Source organism: Scleropages formosus, chromosome 19 (genome assembly GCF_900964775.1).
Source record: "Scleropages formosus chromosome 19, fSclFor1.1, whole genome shotgun sequence".
Lineage (NCBI taxonomy): Eukaryota > Metazoa > Chordata > Actinopteri > Osteoglossiformes > Osteoglossidae > Scleropages > Scleropages formosus.
In genome coordinates this window covers 6,210,972-6,230,386 of record NC_041824.1, presented here as the reverse complement: position 1 = coordinate 6,230,386, position 19,415 = coordinate 6,210,972, and the positions used below count along the sequence as shown (strand labels likewise).

Below are 19,415 nucleotides of genomic sequence, written 5' to 3'. Positions count from 1 at the left end.
AGAACCTTACTTTCACCATCTCAGTCATGAATACTAGTGATATGGTAAGTATGAGTAGTACTGAAATGCCCAGATGTGAAGTGGAAAAAGTAATACAGCAAAGCAAATATTGCAGTAGATCAAATGGATTTTAATAAAGGTGTGGAAATGACAGATGTGCTTGGTAGGATTGCTCAGGAAAACCATAAACGAAATAATCAATGAAAGGTCATCTATTATCTACAACTGCTTGTCCTGAGTGGGGCCATGGTGAGCCAGAGTCTTGCCTGGCAACACAGGGCACAAGGCCAAGGACAGAGGGGACACCAGAATGAAAGGTCACACACACTCTTTACAGTCTACAATCACTTGTTCTAAGCAGGGTTGCAGTAAGCTGGAGTCTAGCCCAGCAGTGCAGGGTACAGGGCCAAGGGGACACACCCTAGGCAGGACACCAGTCTGCCTCAAGGAACCCCTGCGGGACTTGAACCCCAGACTGGGCCCTGGCTAAACCCACTGTGCCATCACATCCCACTGAATGGAAGGTCATACACTCACACACACACACTCACTCACACTGACTGAACCGCTTGTCCCATACAGGGTCGCGGGGAGCCGGAGCCTAACCCGGCAACTCAGGGCGTAAGGCTGCAGGGGGAGGGGACACACCCAGGACGGGACGCCAGTCTGCTGCAAGGCACCCCAAGCAGGACTCAAACCCCAGACCCACTGGAGAGCAGGACCCGGTCCAACCGACTGCACCACTGTGCCCCAGATGGAAGGTCCGTGTAACCCAATTAATGTTGATAGTTTGGGAGGGATGGGAAGAGATTGGTGTAGGTTTGAAGAAGTTAGTCAACAATCAGAGTTAGATGCACAGACACTGCTATGTGTCCACTTACACACTTATTATGTAAGTATATAAACTATATCTACACACACACAAGCTGTTTGTCCCATGTGGGGTGGCAGCGGGCTGGGGCCTGGCAGGGGACGTGCCTAGCGCGGAATGCCAGTCTGTCACAGGGCAGCCCGAGCAGGGCTCGAACCCCAGACCCACTGGACAGCAGGATCCGCTTGCTGCACCACCGTGCCCCCTCACTATGTCTACAACTGTATACCTAAATCTGCTCCGTTTCTCCCCTACTGATGATTTTCTTCTATGTGACTTCTTCTACCTATAATGACATTAAAGTCAAACAAATATATGACAGGTACAATACCGCAGAAAAACTTTTAGTCGGATTTTAAAAGTCACGGTTCTTTCGCGACATCTAGTGGTGAGAATTTTAATAGGCTGTGGGGGAAAAACACGATATTAAAACAAGATGTAACAATGGGATTGTTTACTAATGCATTACTGTTGCGTTAAGGGATTATGCTTTGAAAAACTGAGAATATTTGATGTCTTGTGTAATGTTGGTAATTTTTAGGGCAGCATGTGGTGTAGTGGTGTCTAGCGGTTGTACAAGCGGTAGCGTAGTGAGAAAAACCCTCTTTGACCCCAAAGGTCGCAGGTTCGAGTCCCACCTCGTACCTTGGTATAAGGTATTTACTCTAAGCTACTTCCCAAAGAAGGTTAGAAAATAGTTAAATAATCGCAAGCACCTTAACACTATCAGAGAAAAGCATGAGCTCCCTGAACTACTAAATGCACCTGCTCAGTGTATTTACAGAGTAAAAAATACCCTGCTGTATAAACAAGGAGGGGTAAACCGATTATGTATTATGTGAGAACAAAAGTTGCCTGATGTATAACAATATATTGCACTGAAAGCTCCGTTTTTTTTTCCACTCAGCGGTGAGCGAAAATACATATAATGTAACGATTTACTCCAAATATCAGACACACGGACTGAGAAGGACGTGAGAGAAAGGGCAGAAGGGCAGGTGAGAAGGGGCTGTGTGACGAGGAAGTGTTCTGTCGGACGGCCTTCAACTCCCGAGAGCCTTTGCAGCTGCAAAATTGCACAAAACTAAGTGCAAAAAAAAAAAAAAAAAAAAAAACGCGGAAACCCCCCCCCCAAAAAAAAAAAAAAAGGCTGAGGACGGCAGGACCAGGGAGCGCAGTGCTCGCGCCACACCGTGGCACGTGTTCCGGTGGTTCTGCAGGTGCGCGCAGATATGGCGAGCGGGCTCGAGAGGCAGCGGCACCAAAGCGCCGAGCTGCTGCTGCTCACCGTGACTCTGAGCGCGAGCGTGCTCACGGCGCGGCTCGTGCGGGCGGCGCGCGCCAAGCGCGAGTCGGGGCTGAGGCGGTGGCTGCCGCTGCTGCACGAGAGCGGCGCGGCGCTGCTCTACGGTGAGTGGTGGTGGTGGGAGCCGCGTACATTTTTTCTTTTTTTTTTAAATTTTATTTTAAATTCGACATTTTTCACTAAAACGACTTGCAGTAATTCACTTATTTCTAGCTGCTGGGTAATTTTTGGCACAATTGCTACAGTATAATTCACCTCAGATTCTGCTATCATGCATAACTAAACTTACCGTCGTGCACCTGTCACAGTGTCAGTAGTGCTCTCTCTCTCTGTCCTTACGAATTAATTGTGTATATATATATTTTTTTTGAAAACGAAGTTTAATGTGAAGCATATTTGCATAAGGAAATCCTCCACAATCATTATCCCACCCTGGTTGAAACAGTTTTTTTAAAGTTGCTTAATTCCGGGGAATTATTTAACTCAGAGAAGGTACTCAAAACTTCCTTAGTCAAGATGCTTCCCAGTTCATGAAGTACATCTGACTAATATTCTGCAGAAAACCCTTTTCATTAAAAAAAAGAAAACTTTCCCAGTCTTTTTTTCCATTGCATACAAGATGGTTGCATTGTGTTTCATCACTTTCTCCCAACCGGACTGGAAGGATGGAAATGATGGAAAATAACAACACAATAATGACTAATTTTTGGCAGCAGTTTCAAACATTTAGTGGTTCGAATCCCAGGTACAGGTGCAGGAAACTTCAGTGGGTACGAATGTTCGGCCAGCAAAGAGGATCAGAATTTATGAAAGACTTCGATAATAATTTAATAATTTTAAAAACTGTGCAACGATCGTATGTCCTCCCACTGGCAGTGTGGGTGGTACCTGAAAACTGACTCTTAGAAAACCTTGAAAAACCTTTGTGCAAAAGACAATGTAATAATGAAGTGGTTCATTCACAGTACCAGGTTCAAGAGAAGTATATTTTTGTGCTCCGTGAGGCTGAAATTCTTGAATATTTGCTGTATTTTCGTAGACACCGCTGTTGTGATGTTGAAATTCTGTCCTGCGGTGGTCTTGCAGGCCAGATGTGTTCCACATGAGTACTTTTGCATATAGTAACAACGCAAAGCAATATATTAAATATCTTTGATCGTTAATATGAAACCGCATGCTTACTGAGAGACCGACCCATGCGACATAAGCAATTTTGTGAATGTGCAGTGTATTCCTGTTGGCTTACCGTGGTGAAGTGTTTTGATATGTTACTTGATAGAAGCAGTCAGGCTGCCTTCTCTGATGTCCAGGGTCGGTTTTGGGTCTGGTTTTGAAGTGTGCCGCCTCTCCGTGGACAAGCGGCACCAGGAATGTGCATAACTGCGCGAGTCTGAATGCAACGCCCCTCTCCGTGCTGCTCAACATCACCGGCCATGTTCACCAGTACCAGCACCTGAGAGAAGTCAGAGGTCCAAATGACCGAACTGAACCCTTGAACTCAGTTCTTCATAAGGTAATACAGGTTGTGGCATATTTTGGGGCAAAAGCTGTATAGTTTAATCCTTCTTACTTTGGTCTCCCATTGGGAAACTAAGTACAGTGTGTCATCTGTATCTGGTGAAAAAACACATGAGAATTTTGCATCAGCCTATGGTGAATCATATGCATAGATTTCACAACTTGTCTGGACAAGTGCTTGTAACTGTGGTACCCTTCAGAAAGTTATTTAACCTGAATTCCTTAAGAAAAATGTCTTCTTGTGCCAGTCAGTTAAAGTTGTGAGCTACAGTGAAGTAGTACTAGATGTTCCTAGAAACAGACCAGAAATTCTGCAATCTTGCACTTTCCAGTCTCTGGACCTGCATGGTTCTGTGTGAACTTTTATTCAACCTTTTTATTTCAATGCTACCTTTTATTTCAGTTTGCGTTAAGACATAGATACAACATAGAACACAACAATAATTTTCTGCTAATGTAATGCACATTGTATTTTCTATGAGATGTGCGTTGCTTTGGAGAAAAAACATCTGCTAAATGAATAAATGTACATGGCTTTCATATAGCCTTTTTGTATGTGTGGTTATTGTGTTACTTGTAGTGGAGCTGAAGTTGCAACAAAAACGGAAGTGACAGGATGGCTTTGCTAAGAAGCCATGCATTTCCTGTTTGTCACTGGCGAGCTGTTAAGAGGCGGTTATTTTCATCTTTCCTCAGTTTCTCTCTGTGGATGATTCATTAGGCTTTTATTGAAAATTTGGCTGCCTCACAAACAGGCTGGCCCATGCTTCCGGTACCCTTTATCTCCTTTCTTCTTGAAACCGCATCGTTTAATAAGCTCACAGTATCCAGGCTGTGTAGCATAAAACAATGCATCAATGTATACTATATTGTTAATGATAATGTATGTAAACATATTGCATATATATATAATTGGGTTTGCACTTGCTCCTTGGCTTTTTCAAAGGTTCTCCAAAAATATTCTTTTTTAATAGTGTTTTTTTCTTTGTATTTCCTGAAATTTATAGGAGAACCCGACCTATGTTTCCCTGTCTGGCCATTAGATGGCAGTAAAGCCCACCCAAGTAGAATAAGTGTATGACTTGTTAATTGAACCCAATTCCAGTGTTTTCCTAGATTTTGAGATTTTTTTTTCTCCTCTTACTAAGATTATTATTGAGACAAAACAGTTTGATAATAAGCTTTGAGCTCATAAGATAAGCATAAGATAATTGGTCTACATGTTTATGCTGTGAGATGGTTAATAATTGGGATTTTTCAGTAATTTTAAACTTGTTTTAATTTTAATATTGCAATATGTTTAAAAAAAATTTCTGCAGATTTTTGTTATTGTAATATCAGAGATTTTTTTTATACAGAACCTAATGAGCTAATGAATCAAGGGTCATTTGTATGATTAACCTTTTCCTAAGTGTGACAGCATTGGATCTATTTGCTCTCAGTTGTTTGTAAGTTGAGGACCTGGTGAAATAACAAAGGTAGACATCTGTATACATAACCTTCCTCTTAGCTGTTTGTTGAGTCTCTCCTTGCACTATATTTTATGAACTTTAAGACGATATATAGTACAGTATGTTTTGGCACTGAACTGTTATATTCACTTTCATTTTTAATTCTATTGTCTTTCACTTTTTCTTTCCACTAGAACCGTTTTCTCTTGTTGATTGTTTTAAATAAAAAGTAACCTGAAGAGAATCACAAGCAGGTTTTTTAAGGTACCAAAACACTGACGGAGACCAAAACAATAACAAATGTAGCTGTGTTGCAGCAGCATGGCCAGCTGATGTTATTGTACAGCTGATTAAGCAGGTACCATTACACAATATGACAAAACATCAGGACTAGAAAATAAGATAATAAGGTAAATGGGATGGCTTTTGTGTCTGAAGGCTGTAAGTCATATTGTAACTTGAGGACTACCAATGGTAAGTATACTGTATACAGTAGTGACATCAGACTTTGGCAAGGGTGGCAAGACTGAAAAATTGCAGAATGACTGGAAGTTTCAATGCAATGGAATTTATCTTCAAATTGTTGAGTCTGGATACAGATGGACCAAAATTCTGTGGAAAGATTCTTGTTTTGCAGCATTAACTGCTCCAGTAGACATGGCTGTTTGGGAGTAGCACAGTCAAATTTGTAGGCTGATTGAATTCAGTTGTGTCCCATTAAAGAGGCATTTTTACTATACAGGAAATCCTGACCTTAAACACATTCTTAAGTGGTTTGTGAACAAAACCACTGCAATATGAATACAGTAATTTTGCTTTTCTCAATGTTTGTTTTTTTTTTCCTTTTTACTTGTAGCCAATAGACAAATATAATGTCTTATACCACATATTTGACTTTATATTTTGACAGTGTTTAATTTGCATTGCCAAGAATATCACTGGCTTGGGAGTACTGCCAGTTGTTTTGATTGTTCACATCAGATTATGCTAGTTTTAGGAAGTAAAGCTGAGCAGAACATGTTACACATCTACTGTGACTTGCATTGTGTTAGCTTCTTGTCAGAGGTGAAACCTGTGGCACATACATTGCATTTTGAATGCACAACTTCCTGTTTGAGTTTTCGTTTTATGCCAATCTTGTTTTTTAAGTTAAATGGCAGGGGACATCATATATTTAGCAGATACTACCTAACTCTTATCTCTGTGATAGTAATATGTAATCTGGCCTGTTGCTTACATATTAGTGTATAGCCCTTCCTGCCTTCAGTGAAAGATGCATCAGCAAATCACTAGGGCATAAATAAGTCCATCACATGTCTCTGTGGATTTGGGATTAATGTGCTCTTGAGTTTGCATGCGGGGGCGCGGTGGTGCAGTGGGTTGGACCGGGTCCTGCTCTGCAGCGGGTCTGGGGTTCGAGTCCCACTTGGGGTGCCTTGCGACGGACTAGCGTCCCGTCCTGGGTATGTCCCCTCCCCCTCCGGCCTTACGCCCTGTGTTGCTGGGTAGGCTCCAGTTCCCCGCAACCCCCTATGGGGCGAGCGGTTCAGAAAATGTGTGTGAGTTTGCATGCATGTGTGTGCAGGTTTATGTGTACATACATGCAAAACATCATATGAGAACAGTATTTAGTCTTTTTTTTGTTCTTAGCTGGAAATGGTTATGCTCTGGGGTCTATATAGCTTTCAGCAGGTGTGTTGTATTCAGCTTCGAATCCTCAGATGAATATTCCTGCACAGTGTGATGCATGTTACTGTACAGTTTCCATGGAAACCAGCCTAAGGGACAGTTGAAGTGCGCTGAAAGGCCCAGGGAAGAAGGAAGGAACACCTGCAGTTACAGTTGCAGCTGGACTGCCACTCATTACTCAGCGTATACACACAGCACAGTTTGGAGAAAGTGGAAAATCACAGACACATGTGCTGCTAGAAGGTGTCATGTTCCTCTGCAGTGTTAGTGATAAAATGTTATGTAACCATCATACATATTTCATGGTAGTTTTTTTTTTAAATTCTCTGTAGCAGCAGGCTTGTTAAATGCATCTTATTCATTGAAACCCAGAAATGGGAGAAGGCTAGAACTATTATTATAAATAAAATTTGACTGCAAAATGTCAGATATCCACATTTCTGAATTAAGGACATATGAAAATGTTAATCCAAAAAGTCCTGGGGATGGACATCCAACTTTTGGGGTAGGGAAATTATATGCAACCTTACAAAATTAATAGCAAACTCTTTTTTTGTTTGCCTGCAAAATATAAGGATTGTAATATCACATTTTGACAAACACCCTGATATATTGTTTTGGAAAATAGATATTATTATTACTTAAAGATGATAGCATCTTCATAGTTGCAGGGAGGCATCATGGAGCACGAGTAGTCTTGGTAATACTGTTGAGGTTCTGCAGACTCAAAAAGGGGAAGGTACACACAGAGTGATATGTGATGGTTCCCACATACAAGTAAAACACAATTTTTTTTTTTTTATTATTTTTTTCTTTTTTGTGAACATATATCCAGAGCTTTTGAATAGTTTACTCTTAACATCATTAATGTTAATAACAGGTGCTATTTTCATACATAACTTGAAATGAGGTAGGAAAAGTTCCTAGGCAGCTCCTCAAAAACATTGACAAAATACCCTTGAAATGCAAATTAAAAAGTAAAATAAATATTGAAAGTCAAGAGAACCTGAGGGACAGATCAGGTCAAGAGAACTGTTTTGTGGGTTTGATGCAGAATTGACCATAAATGAAATGTTTAAAGGTTAACATTTACAGCCATGTGATTCATTGCTGTGTTCATAACTTTTTTTTCTTTGTTGCAGCTGAGTTTTAACCCAGAAATCTTCTTCAATCTGTTTCTGCCCCCTATCATATTCCATGGAGCGTACAGTTTAAATCAGGTGAGACTGTTTCTCCTCATGGGCATGATAAAAGACTTTGGACATTTAGGTGCATCTTTTCTAAAGTCCCATCTAACTGAAAAAAATTATCAACCACATTATTTTACTCTCTGCTAACTACTGTCTTTGTTCTTTTCTGCTCTGCTACTTCTGACCCAGAGGCTGTTCTTCAACAAAATTGGCTCTGTTTTGACATTTGCATTCCTGGGGACACTTATTTCCTGTGGGATTATAGGGTGAGTATGGCAGTGTCCCGAGATTTACCTTTGTGTGGAAATGCAAATCCAAATAAATTAATTTGGACTCTTCTGATATTACCTGGGTGCGAAAGGCAGGAACACTGTTTCATTCTGTCAGGAATGTTGTGAAGATCAGCTCTCCATGCTCTGGGAACTTACTGTGACAATCAGTAAATGGCAAAATTTTTGGGAACTTGGGCTTGGAATTTGAAGGTTGTTGGTTCAAGACTCACGAGTGTCCTTGGTGTTGTGCTGTTTGTAACAGTGCTCTGCACAGCAAAGTGCTCTGATTAAATATCCAGTTTACTGTGTAAATGGGTAAAACCGTACGCTATGTTGGAGAAAGTGTCAGGCAAGCAGTGCACTAAAAGAAAGAGCTTCTAGCATTCTGGCCCACACAGACTATGCACTTGTCACCACATCTGTATGTCATTGAAGAACATGACAAGGGAATTGTCGAAAGCAGCTGCAGCTGGTTTCAGTTTGTGCGAAATGTCAAGCAGGCCACCCCACGTTTCTCCTCTCTCCCAGTTCTTGTTTTCAGCCGTGTCCCTTAATGACCACAGAGTGGATCTGTGTGTCGGACTGCCTAAGGACTCCAGTTCAGTGCAGGTTTTTTGGATTGACTGTCCTTCACCACCATCAGAGTAATAAACACTTTTTGTTTTTGTTTTCACTGCCTATTTCTAAAGTTTATACCTCCATCCAGCTGATATGTAGAATGTACAGTGTTTCATAATCTCATGTCAGCGGTTCTGTTTAGGTTTATGATGTGACAATTTTATGTGACAGAAATAGAAAATGTTACATGTGACTGTGCACAACAAAAAAGGAATGTAATGTTAATTTCAACACTAAGTTGCTAAGTGAAGAAAAATGGTTGTTTCATGTGTCTCATAACATTTCAGATCCTGTTTTTTTTTTTCCCCCAAAATGTCACTATGATGTAGGCAAACATTAAGCCTTGCCCAGGCAAAAAAGTAAACAAGTATGATTGAGAGGAGCAACCAGGAAGCAAGGGTCAATTGGAAGAGAAAGCAGTAAAACACAGGAAGAGAAAGTTTAGGGAGAAAACTGCGCAAACTGGAGTGTTATCTGTGCGTTGTTGAGAAATGAATTCCGTGACAACCTGTTCTGTGACTAGGATCCCTCCCCCAAACTGCACAATTTTTAACAAGAAAAAGGGAAAAAAAAAAAAAAAAAAACATTGCTTGCTCATAATGTTTTTTTTCACCTGGTGTGTGTCATCTTTGTAAAACTTGAATGTTTCATTACTATTATCTTTTCTCTATAAGTCGTCTTAGTAGAAGGTGGCGGTGCTAGCTTGTAGCTTCCAAAACAAGTCCAAGTTAAAGGTCATCTACCTTAGGCAATAGTTCAGCTCATATGCCGCAGGGTATTCTTACCGTATCAATCCAGGGTAAATTCTTTAATCAAGGGTGCTACAGCAGGACTAGGGTTCAAACCAGAAACCTTCAGATTGCAAAAGCCACAGCCAAAACTGCAAAACTTCCTGCTTGCCCCAGTACTGTCTGCACTCTGTTTGTCTTTCTGTTAATTTTTTGACCTTTCTCAACAGATGAGACCCAATATATAATTTCACTGGGATTATCTGTAAAATGACTTTGCATCATGTTGCGAATGGCTGCAGCAGTAGACTCTGGCAGTATTCTATTTTATGGACACAAGGTGGCGATTTTGTCTAACATTTTTTGCATTCTAAAGCAATGTAAGGCAATCACGATGTGTTTGCGCTCTGTTAGAATCCTTGCTGTTGCCACCAATCCTATAAAACCCAGATGTTACACTGGTTATACTGACATGGCTAATGTCTGAAGGAAACCTGAAAGTTCAGGTTTTTTTTCATTAAGTTTTCAGCCTCCATATCCAGTCATTCACCCTTTTGGGGATCCTTACCTTCCTGATATTTGAATGTGCCCTACTTAAAGCAGTAACCTTACAACTTCCCAGTGATCGACAGATTTTGAAACTTTTTTTAATGAAATTAAGGTCATATTCTGCATTCTGAGCCTGTGTTTGGGACTCTGGGCCATTGCAGAGCATGTCATCATTAAAAACAGATGCATAAGGGCTTTTCCTTTGGTTCTGTGCATTTGCTGCCAGGTTTGAGTGCAAATGAAACTTCTGTCAGATAAATCTTAAGTCTGCCAAGGGTTTGTTGCTGCCCTTATTTTGACAGATGTGGTAGGCATTCCCTTGGAGGTGCCCAGATGTTACTTGCTCCCACCCCCCCACTGCCAGGCTTAACCAACATGCACTGTTGTATTTTTTAATTTTGGCTGATGGAGGGTTGTTTCATGTTGCCAGTAATAGCTATATATTCTTTGCCTGTAAGAGCACACAAAAGAATCCTCAGTAAGTGACCAGCACTGAGCACCATTGTACAGCCAGCAGTTTACCAAAGGGGTGGGGACTTTCTGGCACTAATAAAAGCATGGCATGGAAAACAGGATGTGTAGAATTAAGGTAATGTTACCATCCTTAACCCATATCATTTGTCCTGTTTCTCTTCCTTTTTCTCTTTGGTCTAGTGTTTCCTTGCATAAGACATCCCAGCACTGACCTTTTTAATGGTCGTTCTAGGTCTAAACTGCTTTCATGGTCACAGCAGACGTGGGTCTGTCTGAACCAGCACCTTTCAATGAAGTAAAACGTCTGTCTGCTTGACCCGAGATTGAACAGAAAAGGCAGCAGTAATAACATTTTCACACTACTGCCTTGGCTTGTTTTTAAAAATTCCTCCTAGCTGTAAGGCGTCTGTCGCTCCAACCCTTTACCCAGACTGCTCCAGTGAGTGACTCACTGGGGAGCATGTGCTGGCCATTGTACGCTAACCACATCTCCGTTTCTCTCCTAGGGCATGTATGTATGGCTTTGTGAAGCTGATGGTGCAGCTGGGTCATGCCGCTGCTGGGGACTTCCATCTGACGGACTGCCTCTTCTTCGGCTCGCTGATGTCAGCCACGGATCCAGGTACAACCTTCTCCTTATTCCACTTGTCCTCTTTCGTTCCATGTGGGAAAACCGCACAGCAACCCGAGGCATTCACCCATCTCTCAGGTACAAGCAGGGCAGCCTGATGCGCATTTCCACACATGGGCTGATATTCATTTGGATGCATGCTGAATTTTCATGAATTGTGCATAATGCGTCCATTTTTTGACCATTCTCATTGTTCACCTACACAAATGTTCGACTGCGGTTAAGTGTTTAAGGTTGCCTCTCTACAAATTATCCAGTTATCACGCACATTTGTGCTCTGAATTCCAACTTTTCGACTCATTTGCCCACTCTGGTGAAACTGGCACAATCTACTGCTCCTTCCAGTTTTTCAAACATCATGGAACCCTTTTAGAATAAGGTTATGTGACACAAGAAAATGTCATACCAAGTCCAAAGGAGCAAGCCCAGTGTCCTCCTGCTGGGTCCCTCGCTCTGACCATCCCTGTGTGATGACACCAAGGTCTGCTCACTAACATGGCCTGTCTCTCACTCCTGTCAACAGTGATCACACCTTTCCATAAGTGGCTAATTACCTTTCTGTGCACATTAATTTATCTAATACTTTTCTCTAAAGCATCCTGTAGCGTTAAGATAGTAACAATTTACGTATTTATACAGCTGGGTAATTTCTACTGGGGAAAAAAAAAATCCTTAACGTAAATCCTTTTCTCAAGGGATTCCAACCTGGGTCTTTCAAGTCCAGAAGGGGGCAGCTCTCACTCCCATTTGCTACCCCTTTTTATTGAGCCTCTAATTGTACCTTTGCAGAGATTGCAATGATTTCATTAGAAGTAACACAAGGAAATGGAGCAGATTATTAGGTCCAGGCCCTTCGTCCACACTTTTCCTTTCTTGTTATTAGTGCTTGGGAAGAGCAGCCGCTTGTGTCTCACTACACACACACATCCACCAGCTGAGAACCCAGCTATTTTCCCTCTAGCTGCTCGAAGCAAAGTAAATGTCAGATTGTCTGTATACGTGTTTCTGATTTTCATATATAAACTCTTCTTGTTAATTTCATGACTAACCAAGTTGTATTTCTGTTGAAAAATAGCTATTCCTGAATAAGTTATGCAGTTGTCAGACCAATACAGTATTTATGAAGAAGGGCTGTGAAGTGTCTTGTTCGATGAGCTATTCTGTCAAGTCCATGAATCATAATAATCGATATTAATCAAGTGTGGAGACTTAACGTTTCTGAAACAGTGAATGTCTTCTCGGTTCCTAAAGAATTGTGGCAGGAACTGATAAATCCCTCATACTCACCGCTGATGTTTGAGTGCCGCTGTGATACTTAAGAATCTTTCTTCTCTCTTATTCTTAATAGTAAAGAACCAGTTGTCAAAGTGCCAGATGGGGGGGAGTGGCAGAAGCGTGCAGCTGTTGGGTATGTCGTAGGTTTGTGACCTGTGAACTGTGAGTCTCCTCCTGCAACATTGGTAGGGGACGAGAAGGATTTTTTAGTTTTCTCTTTTGTTCTGCGGGTGGTCTGGCAGGTTCTGCGAACACTCCAGCAGGTGACACACTCCATGCTGCTCTCAGGCAGGTTCCAGGTGGCAGGTGGCAGGACTTCTCAGCGTGGTTTCATTTCAGCACTTTCTCCTTTTCAGACCCCAGGGATGGTTGACAGAAGTTTGTTTATAAGTGGAGGACTGAATTCTCTTTGTAGCCCTACCTCAGAAAGGTAAAATGTAGACTGTTGCTCGGGTATGAGGAGTGAGGTCAAATTCAACAGGATGTGGGGAGAATTTCTTCCTTGCCCATGTGGCTCTATGAAACACTGTATCAACTCTCAAGATTTATGCAGCATATTAAAGATCCAATTACAAGGCTACTATTAATTTATAAATAGGTTTTGTTCTAGAGCAGCACGGTGACAACAGGTACTGCAAGTGCCTCACAAGTTCTGGACTGTGTCACTGGGTGTGGGTTTGATACCACTTTATATCGTGCGGATGTTCTCCCTGTATTTTCGTGTGTTTCCTTCTGGTGCTGTGGTTTCCTCCCACAGTCCAAGGGAATCTTTCACGGAGATTGATGACTGAAAATTGCCCATAGTATGTGTGGCTACCCCCAACTATCCTTTCATCACTCAGTAGTCTCCCCAGGAGTAGTCAGTACTTCCCCACCCTTCTTTAGCACAGCCTGAGCAGGAGCACGACTAAGGTGATGAATGGTTTGCCAAGAACTGTGAAGCCAGCCATTTAGTCACTTATTTTGATGATACCTTTCAAGAGAATTCTAAATTTACATTTATTTATTTAGCAGACACTTTTTTTCCCAAAGCGACTTCCAATGAACTCTATGTAGTGTTATCATCCCACACATCTTATTTACCAAGATGACTTACACTGGTGGATACACTACTTACACTACTTAATAAATGTGTTATGTGCAATTTTTTTACTCATTCAATACAGCTGAGACATTTTTAGTGCAGGAATTCAGAGTAAGTACCTTGTTTAAGGATTCCATAGCCAGAGGTGAAAGTCAAAAAGTGTGTCAGTTCATTGCAAGGTGATGGGTCTGTCCATCATAAACATTTAACTCTCAACTCTAGAACCCTGCACAGGGTCTCTAAACAGCATACTGTCTTCCAGCTTTGTATCATGATTTTGTGAATTTTGAACATCGGTGTGCTAAATTATCAATGTCTTTAAGGTGTATCATGTCTCCTGAATGATGCTTCTTGTATAGACTTCAAACCAACCTTGAATTAGTCAAGTAGTCATTGATAATGAATGGGTGATTGAAAATGTAACATGAAAGACAGACTAGAAATAATACTTTCGTTCAAAAAATTTTGAAATGAGTTGCTTTCATCGTTGTCATGCATAAAAATGCATTTTGTGTTAATTCGGGATAACATTTGTCATCCTTGGGTGCAGTGGCACAGCGGGCGTGGCTGGGTCCTGCTCTCTGGTGGGTCTGGGGTTCGAGTCCTGCTTGGGGTGTCTTGTGGTGGACTGGCGTCCAGTCCCAGGTGTGTGTCGTCGTCGTCGTCCCCCCGTCCTGGCCCTGCGCTACCAGGTTGGGCTCCGGTTCACCGCGACCCTGCTTGGGAGGAGTGGCTTCGGACTGTGTGTGTGTGTGTGTGAGATTTGTCATCCAGGGACAGTTTTTTCATCCATATGACATAATTCAGCCCCTTCATATAAGGAATTTTCCTAACTAGATGATTTTTCAGAATGAATTAACCTTGTTATGTGAGCAGTTGGTGTGCAGTAATATCTTTCAGTGTGAGTTAATATGAGTTCTGCATGTTCTTTACAGTCCCGATTAAACAGAAGAGGCAGTTGGTTATGTTGGGTAGCTGGTTAGGGTTAGTACCATATAATTTTAAAGTCCAGTTTGAAAACCACTCCTGCTGATGTACCCATGATCAAGGCACTTACCCTGAATTGATACAGTAAAAATACCTTGCTGTATAAAATGGTAAACAATTGTAGATACCTTGCACCAACCCATCTACTGAAATAACCTGTAGGACCTCCTGCACATTGGTCCAGTGCCACAGTGAAATAACCGTGAGCAAATGGTGTCAGAACCAGCTGATGATGGAAAATGAAAGTGTACACATGTGCGCACTTGTGTAACAGAGAAGCAGGCTATTTCTGGTGCTACACTACTACTGTGTTTATTGACTCCCCCAGACCTGTTCACAGAGGAGCGGTCTGCTGTTAGTTTTGTGAAGTAGTAGAAGATCCCAGCATAAATAAACCTCTGAGACTGACATGAGAGATGCGCAGCAGAATGTCGATATAAAGAAGTTTTCTATTTTTTTCATCTAGCAAAAAACGTTGCATCTATTTTCTCATGTTGTTAAAAGGCGGCTTGCACTGCAGTCTCCTCCGTGCTAAGCAAAGATTGAATCCTGCATTATTTAAACTGTGTTGCTCTGCTGCACTTTTTCAGACCTTAATTACTTTTCTGGGATGTTTTTATCAGCTTCTGCATCTCCCGGCATGGTCTGTCCTGAGCTTTCAGTGCATGGAGCTACGGCTTATCTTCCTCTCTGAAAGCTAAAGCAAAGGAATCAGCTTCTGGCTCCTGCTGACTCCTGCTAGCATGGCCTAATGGAGGTATCCTTGTGTTTCCCCCGCAGTGTCGGTGCTGGCTATCTTCGCCGAGCTGCAGGTGGACTCGGACCTCTACATCCTGCTGTTCGGAGAGAGCATTCTGAATGATGCCGTGGCCATTGTACTGACGTAGTAAGTATTGTATGGGGACATGCTGCCCCTCCTGCTGAGCTGGTGGTGACTTGTGGGCCAGCAGTCTCTGACTGTACTGTGACTGCTGTGCGGTGGGCTTCCCAAGGCTGGGGAGAGTTGAGTGGCAGCGCTTCGTGCATTTTGGCGGACAAACCCCTATCGGGTAGTCAGCCCTGTCCGCCGGGACCGACCTTGGTAAGAAAGCAGAGGCGGAGCCAGAAGCAGTTCAGGCAGAAGCGCGCACACACACACTCACTCGCTCACAAACACATAAACACACCCACACACAGAAACTCACTTAGAGACACTGAAAGACACACAAAAACAGACAAATAAATTCAAAGGAACTGCACACACCCGATACTGCCCCTCGTATGGAGGACTGACAAACTGGAAGAGGAGGACATGAAGAGGAAGGAGAGCTGGGAGGCATGCTGCGCACAGTGGGATGCTTCATTAGCATATATTAACAACTGTAAACCTTGCGAGGACATATTCTGTCTCAGGGACCTACAGCACCACCTGTGCCTATAGCCCAACCAATCAACGTCAACAACCACTTGTCCTGAGCGGGGTCGCAGCGAGCTGGAGCCCACCCGGCAACACGGGGTGCCAGGCTGAAAGGGGAGGGGAGACACCCAGGACAGGATGCCAACCTGCTGCAGAGTACACCAAGCAGTGCTCGAACCCCAGCCCTGCCACACAGCAGGCACCGGCCAAACCCGCTGCATCACCGCAGCTTCTCTCCATTTGAAAACCTTTCGCAATATTAAAGAAGACTTAAGTGATCAATTTTTCATGCTACGTTCTATTTCAGCAGCTCTCTTTTTAGGGATTCCTTCTTTGTTGTTCACACGCGAGGGCACAGGCACACTTACAAGGTGACTGCCACACTATAAATGATCAGTTATGAAAAGCACCCAAAAATAGCTCCCATCTGCACAGAGTCCATAAGTAAACAGGCAACACTGTTTATAACCTGTGTGTGTGTGTGTGTGTGTGTGTGTGTGTGTGTGTGTGTGTGCGCGCGCGCGCATGCGCGCGCATGTTTTCAAAGCAAAAGCAATAAACATTGTAAAGAGTTGTCCAAACAACCCTCTACCCCCTACTCAAGGAAAGATGTATCATAGCATGGACTCCAAAGCCCTGTCCCTCCTCTGGCCCAACAGTTCTGCAGACTCATCATGCTTTTACCACCAGCCAAGGATACATTTCTCAGGGGATCACTACTGTTACTTCATAAGCAAAAAAACAAGTAAATATTTAAGTCCACCCGTGGTTAGAGACATCAAAACTTTTAGCCGCAAACTGTGTTTTATTTGCTGTGGTGTTCATACTTTCCCTTATTCAGATTTTTTTTCTTCGGATTGAATGTGTTTTGCAACATTCTGTAATATCCAGCGCTCTGTAAACCCTTTGTCATCTTGTCTTACCAGATAAAATAACACGTACAGTACTTGTTGTTCTGATTCTGGCGCCTGACGTCGGTTTACAGAAGTTGAAACGCGAAAGATGAATTGCAAGTGTAACAGATCCCTTGCATAAACTGTGCTTGTGGCGTTGTTCTCGTTACATCGCGCCCTCTTTCTTTTTGTGTTGAAGTTAGGCCTTCCATGCGCCAGTCTCTCATTTCAGAGCAGCAAATATTTATGAGTTTGCAAATAAAACTCAGCCATTTCACCCCCTCATGGTCTCACACACACTCAAGCCAAGTTCTGCTCACACTCAGCTCTGAGAGGCTTGCAATGCACAGGATAAATCACTGAGTGCCAAAGAAAGACCCAGGAAAGCACTTTAAAACCAAAGCCCTTTTTCAAAATGAAAGTCAATAAATTACAGTGCGTTGAAGAGCTTCCCCCCTTTGCATTTTGGCACTTTACTCGGACTTCGAGTTTAACTGCCTTCTCGCCAATCAATTTCATCTTTCAGCTGAAAATCTTTTAAGCTTACGATTTTCTGAGAGTATATCATTTGTTGTTACATTGCTTAGGTAATACTTTGAGATGACGGCCTTTCACTTAGGGCATGTCGGATGTTTCAGATGAAACAGTTGTGGTGAAATGCCTAGATCGGGGATAACAAACACAAGGTCGTGTCACCTGCTTACATGTGTGTCTTCTTTACCAACTTTTCATATAGTTTACCACTTTCTTTCTTTTCATCTCTTTTTTCAGTGCTATATCCACCTACAGTACATCCACCTTTGAAGCGAGCTCTTTCTTCCTCTCCATCGGGCACTTTATTGCGGTGTTCGCAGGATCCTTTGGCATTGGACTCGCGTACACCATCGTTACTGCGCTGATATCCTTTCCACACCATGGCAGAGTTTTTACCTCACTCCCCCGTATCTTCGCTCTCATTAGCAACAACAGTAAACACCACTTGCTAATCAGTGTGTACACTTACAGAACAAGAGGCATTACCACAGTGTGAAAGAATTATGTCTGCATAAAAAGATCATTAATCAATAGCTTGTTTAGGATGCAGTGTGGACCAACTGTTGTTTTTGTGTCTCTCTAATCTCAAAGTAATTAGAATCTAGTAGAAATTGAGCACAGTCCTTAGAGAGTGTGACCCATTGTAAGTAGCGTATCTAGCAGCGCAAGTCACCTTGGTGAATAAGGTGTGTGGGCTGATAACACTACATAGAATTCACTGGAAGTCTTTTTGGAGAAAAGCGTCTGCTAAATAAATGAATGTAAATGTAGAAAGGATAAAACTGGAGTTCTACTCTCCTGTAATCACACTCTTAAGTTCCGTAATGCTCTGTAGTCTGTCAGGCGTTCCAACATTTCACTCGCGCTCTGGTTCGAGGACTTGGTCGATTCCTGCTTAAGCTCCCAATCACCCCGCTTCCTCAAACAACATAAACCTTCTTGCTACTTCTGACCATAAAAACATGACCTCTGACACTGTTTACGTTCCCGTCGTTTAAGCAAGAGTGGTTTCCCAGGAAAGCAAAAATAGCAAGAATGAACAAACAAGCCGTAAAAATAAAAACAGTGGTGCAGTGCAGTCTGAATGCAGCATCTTTATTTGTCTCTGCATCTGTCTGCCTTAAGCCATGGTCAGTCAGCCTGTTTGTATGTGGAGCTGATTGTGAATAACAGTTTAAAAAAAACATTCAGGAACGAAACCTCTGATAATGTGCGGCTTTGGCTCAAAAAAGCATAACAGGTCACGATGAAAGTTCTCCCCCATTTAAAGCTGAATGGTCATCCACATTTTTCAACCAATTTACTACTTCACCTCACATGTAAAGTATTGTTAAATGGTAAAGTGGTAAAGTAAAATGAGAGGCAGCATAGTTATGCCCACAGAGACTACAACTCAAATAGACTAAGCACTGAATAGTTTAACATTAAGTAGTATAAGTAAAACAGTTTTTAAAATGCACCTTATCCATATGGATAATGCAGAAGAGGTAATTCTATACCTGTTTCTGTTACCTTTGTACAGTTATTTGAAGTTGCTATGTTGTGCGGTACAGAGGGATATGAGGGTAGGGGTCATGTCTGCTGGCTGCTTTTTTTTTTTAATGCCTTGTGGCCAGCACCTGACCAAGTTCATGCAGCTGAACAGTCACCCTCTCCTGGAGACTGGGCTCTTCTTCCTGCTCTCCTGGAGCACCTTCCTGTCAGCAGAGGCCTGCAGTCTGAGCGGTGAGTCCTGCCTGGCACAGCCCCCCATGTTCAGACCTGGCTCACATACCATACCTCCATAGTTGTTTCCACTGAGCTTAGGAGACAGTGGGAACAAACCCAAAATATACTACGCCCACTAAGGTCAAGACTGCTTTCTAGTAGCAGTCTTTGCACAACATCAGTAAATTACCAATCTAAATACTGTACTTTCCATCTCATCTTTCAGAGTATATATATCAACT

At 42.4% G+C, this 19,415-nt stretch overlaps 1 protein-coding gene across 1 annotated transcript in view; it reads left to right on the top strand.

Moving 5' to 3' along the window:
* Window positions 1-2,035: 2,035 nt before the first annotated feature.
* LOC108927778 (sodium/hydrogen exchanger 9-like) overlaps window positions 2,036-19,415 on the top strand; it is a 50,495-nt gene continuing 33,115 nt past the window's right edge. The window contains exons 1-8 of the mRNA XM_029246296.1: window positions 2,036-2,281; window positions 3,488-3,690; window positions 7,978-8,055; window positions 8,215-8,291; window positions 11,173-11,288; window positions 15,424-15,529; window positions 17,704-17,830; window positions 19,086-19,191. Coding sequence (XP_029102129.1) covers window positions 2,104-2,281; window positions 3,488-3,690; window positions 7,978-8,055; window positions 8,215-8,291; window positions 11,173-11,288; window positions 15,424-15,529; window positions 17,704-17,830; window positions 19,086-19,191 — 991 coding nt within the window. The 5' untranslated portion in view covers window positions 2,036-2,103. The remainder of the gene's footprint in view (window positions 2,282-3,487; window positions 3,691-7,977; window positions 8,056-8,214; window positions 8,292-11,172; window positions 11,289-15,423; window positions 15,530-17,703; window positions 17,831-19,085; window positions 19,192-19,415) is intronic.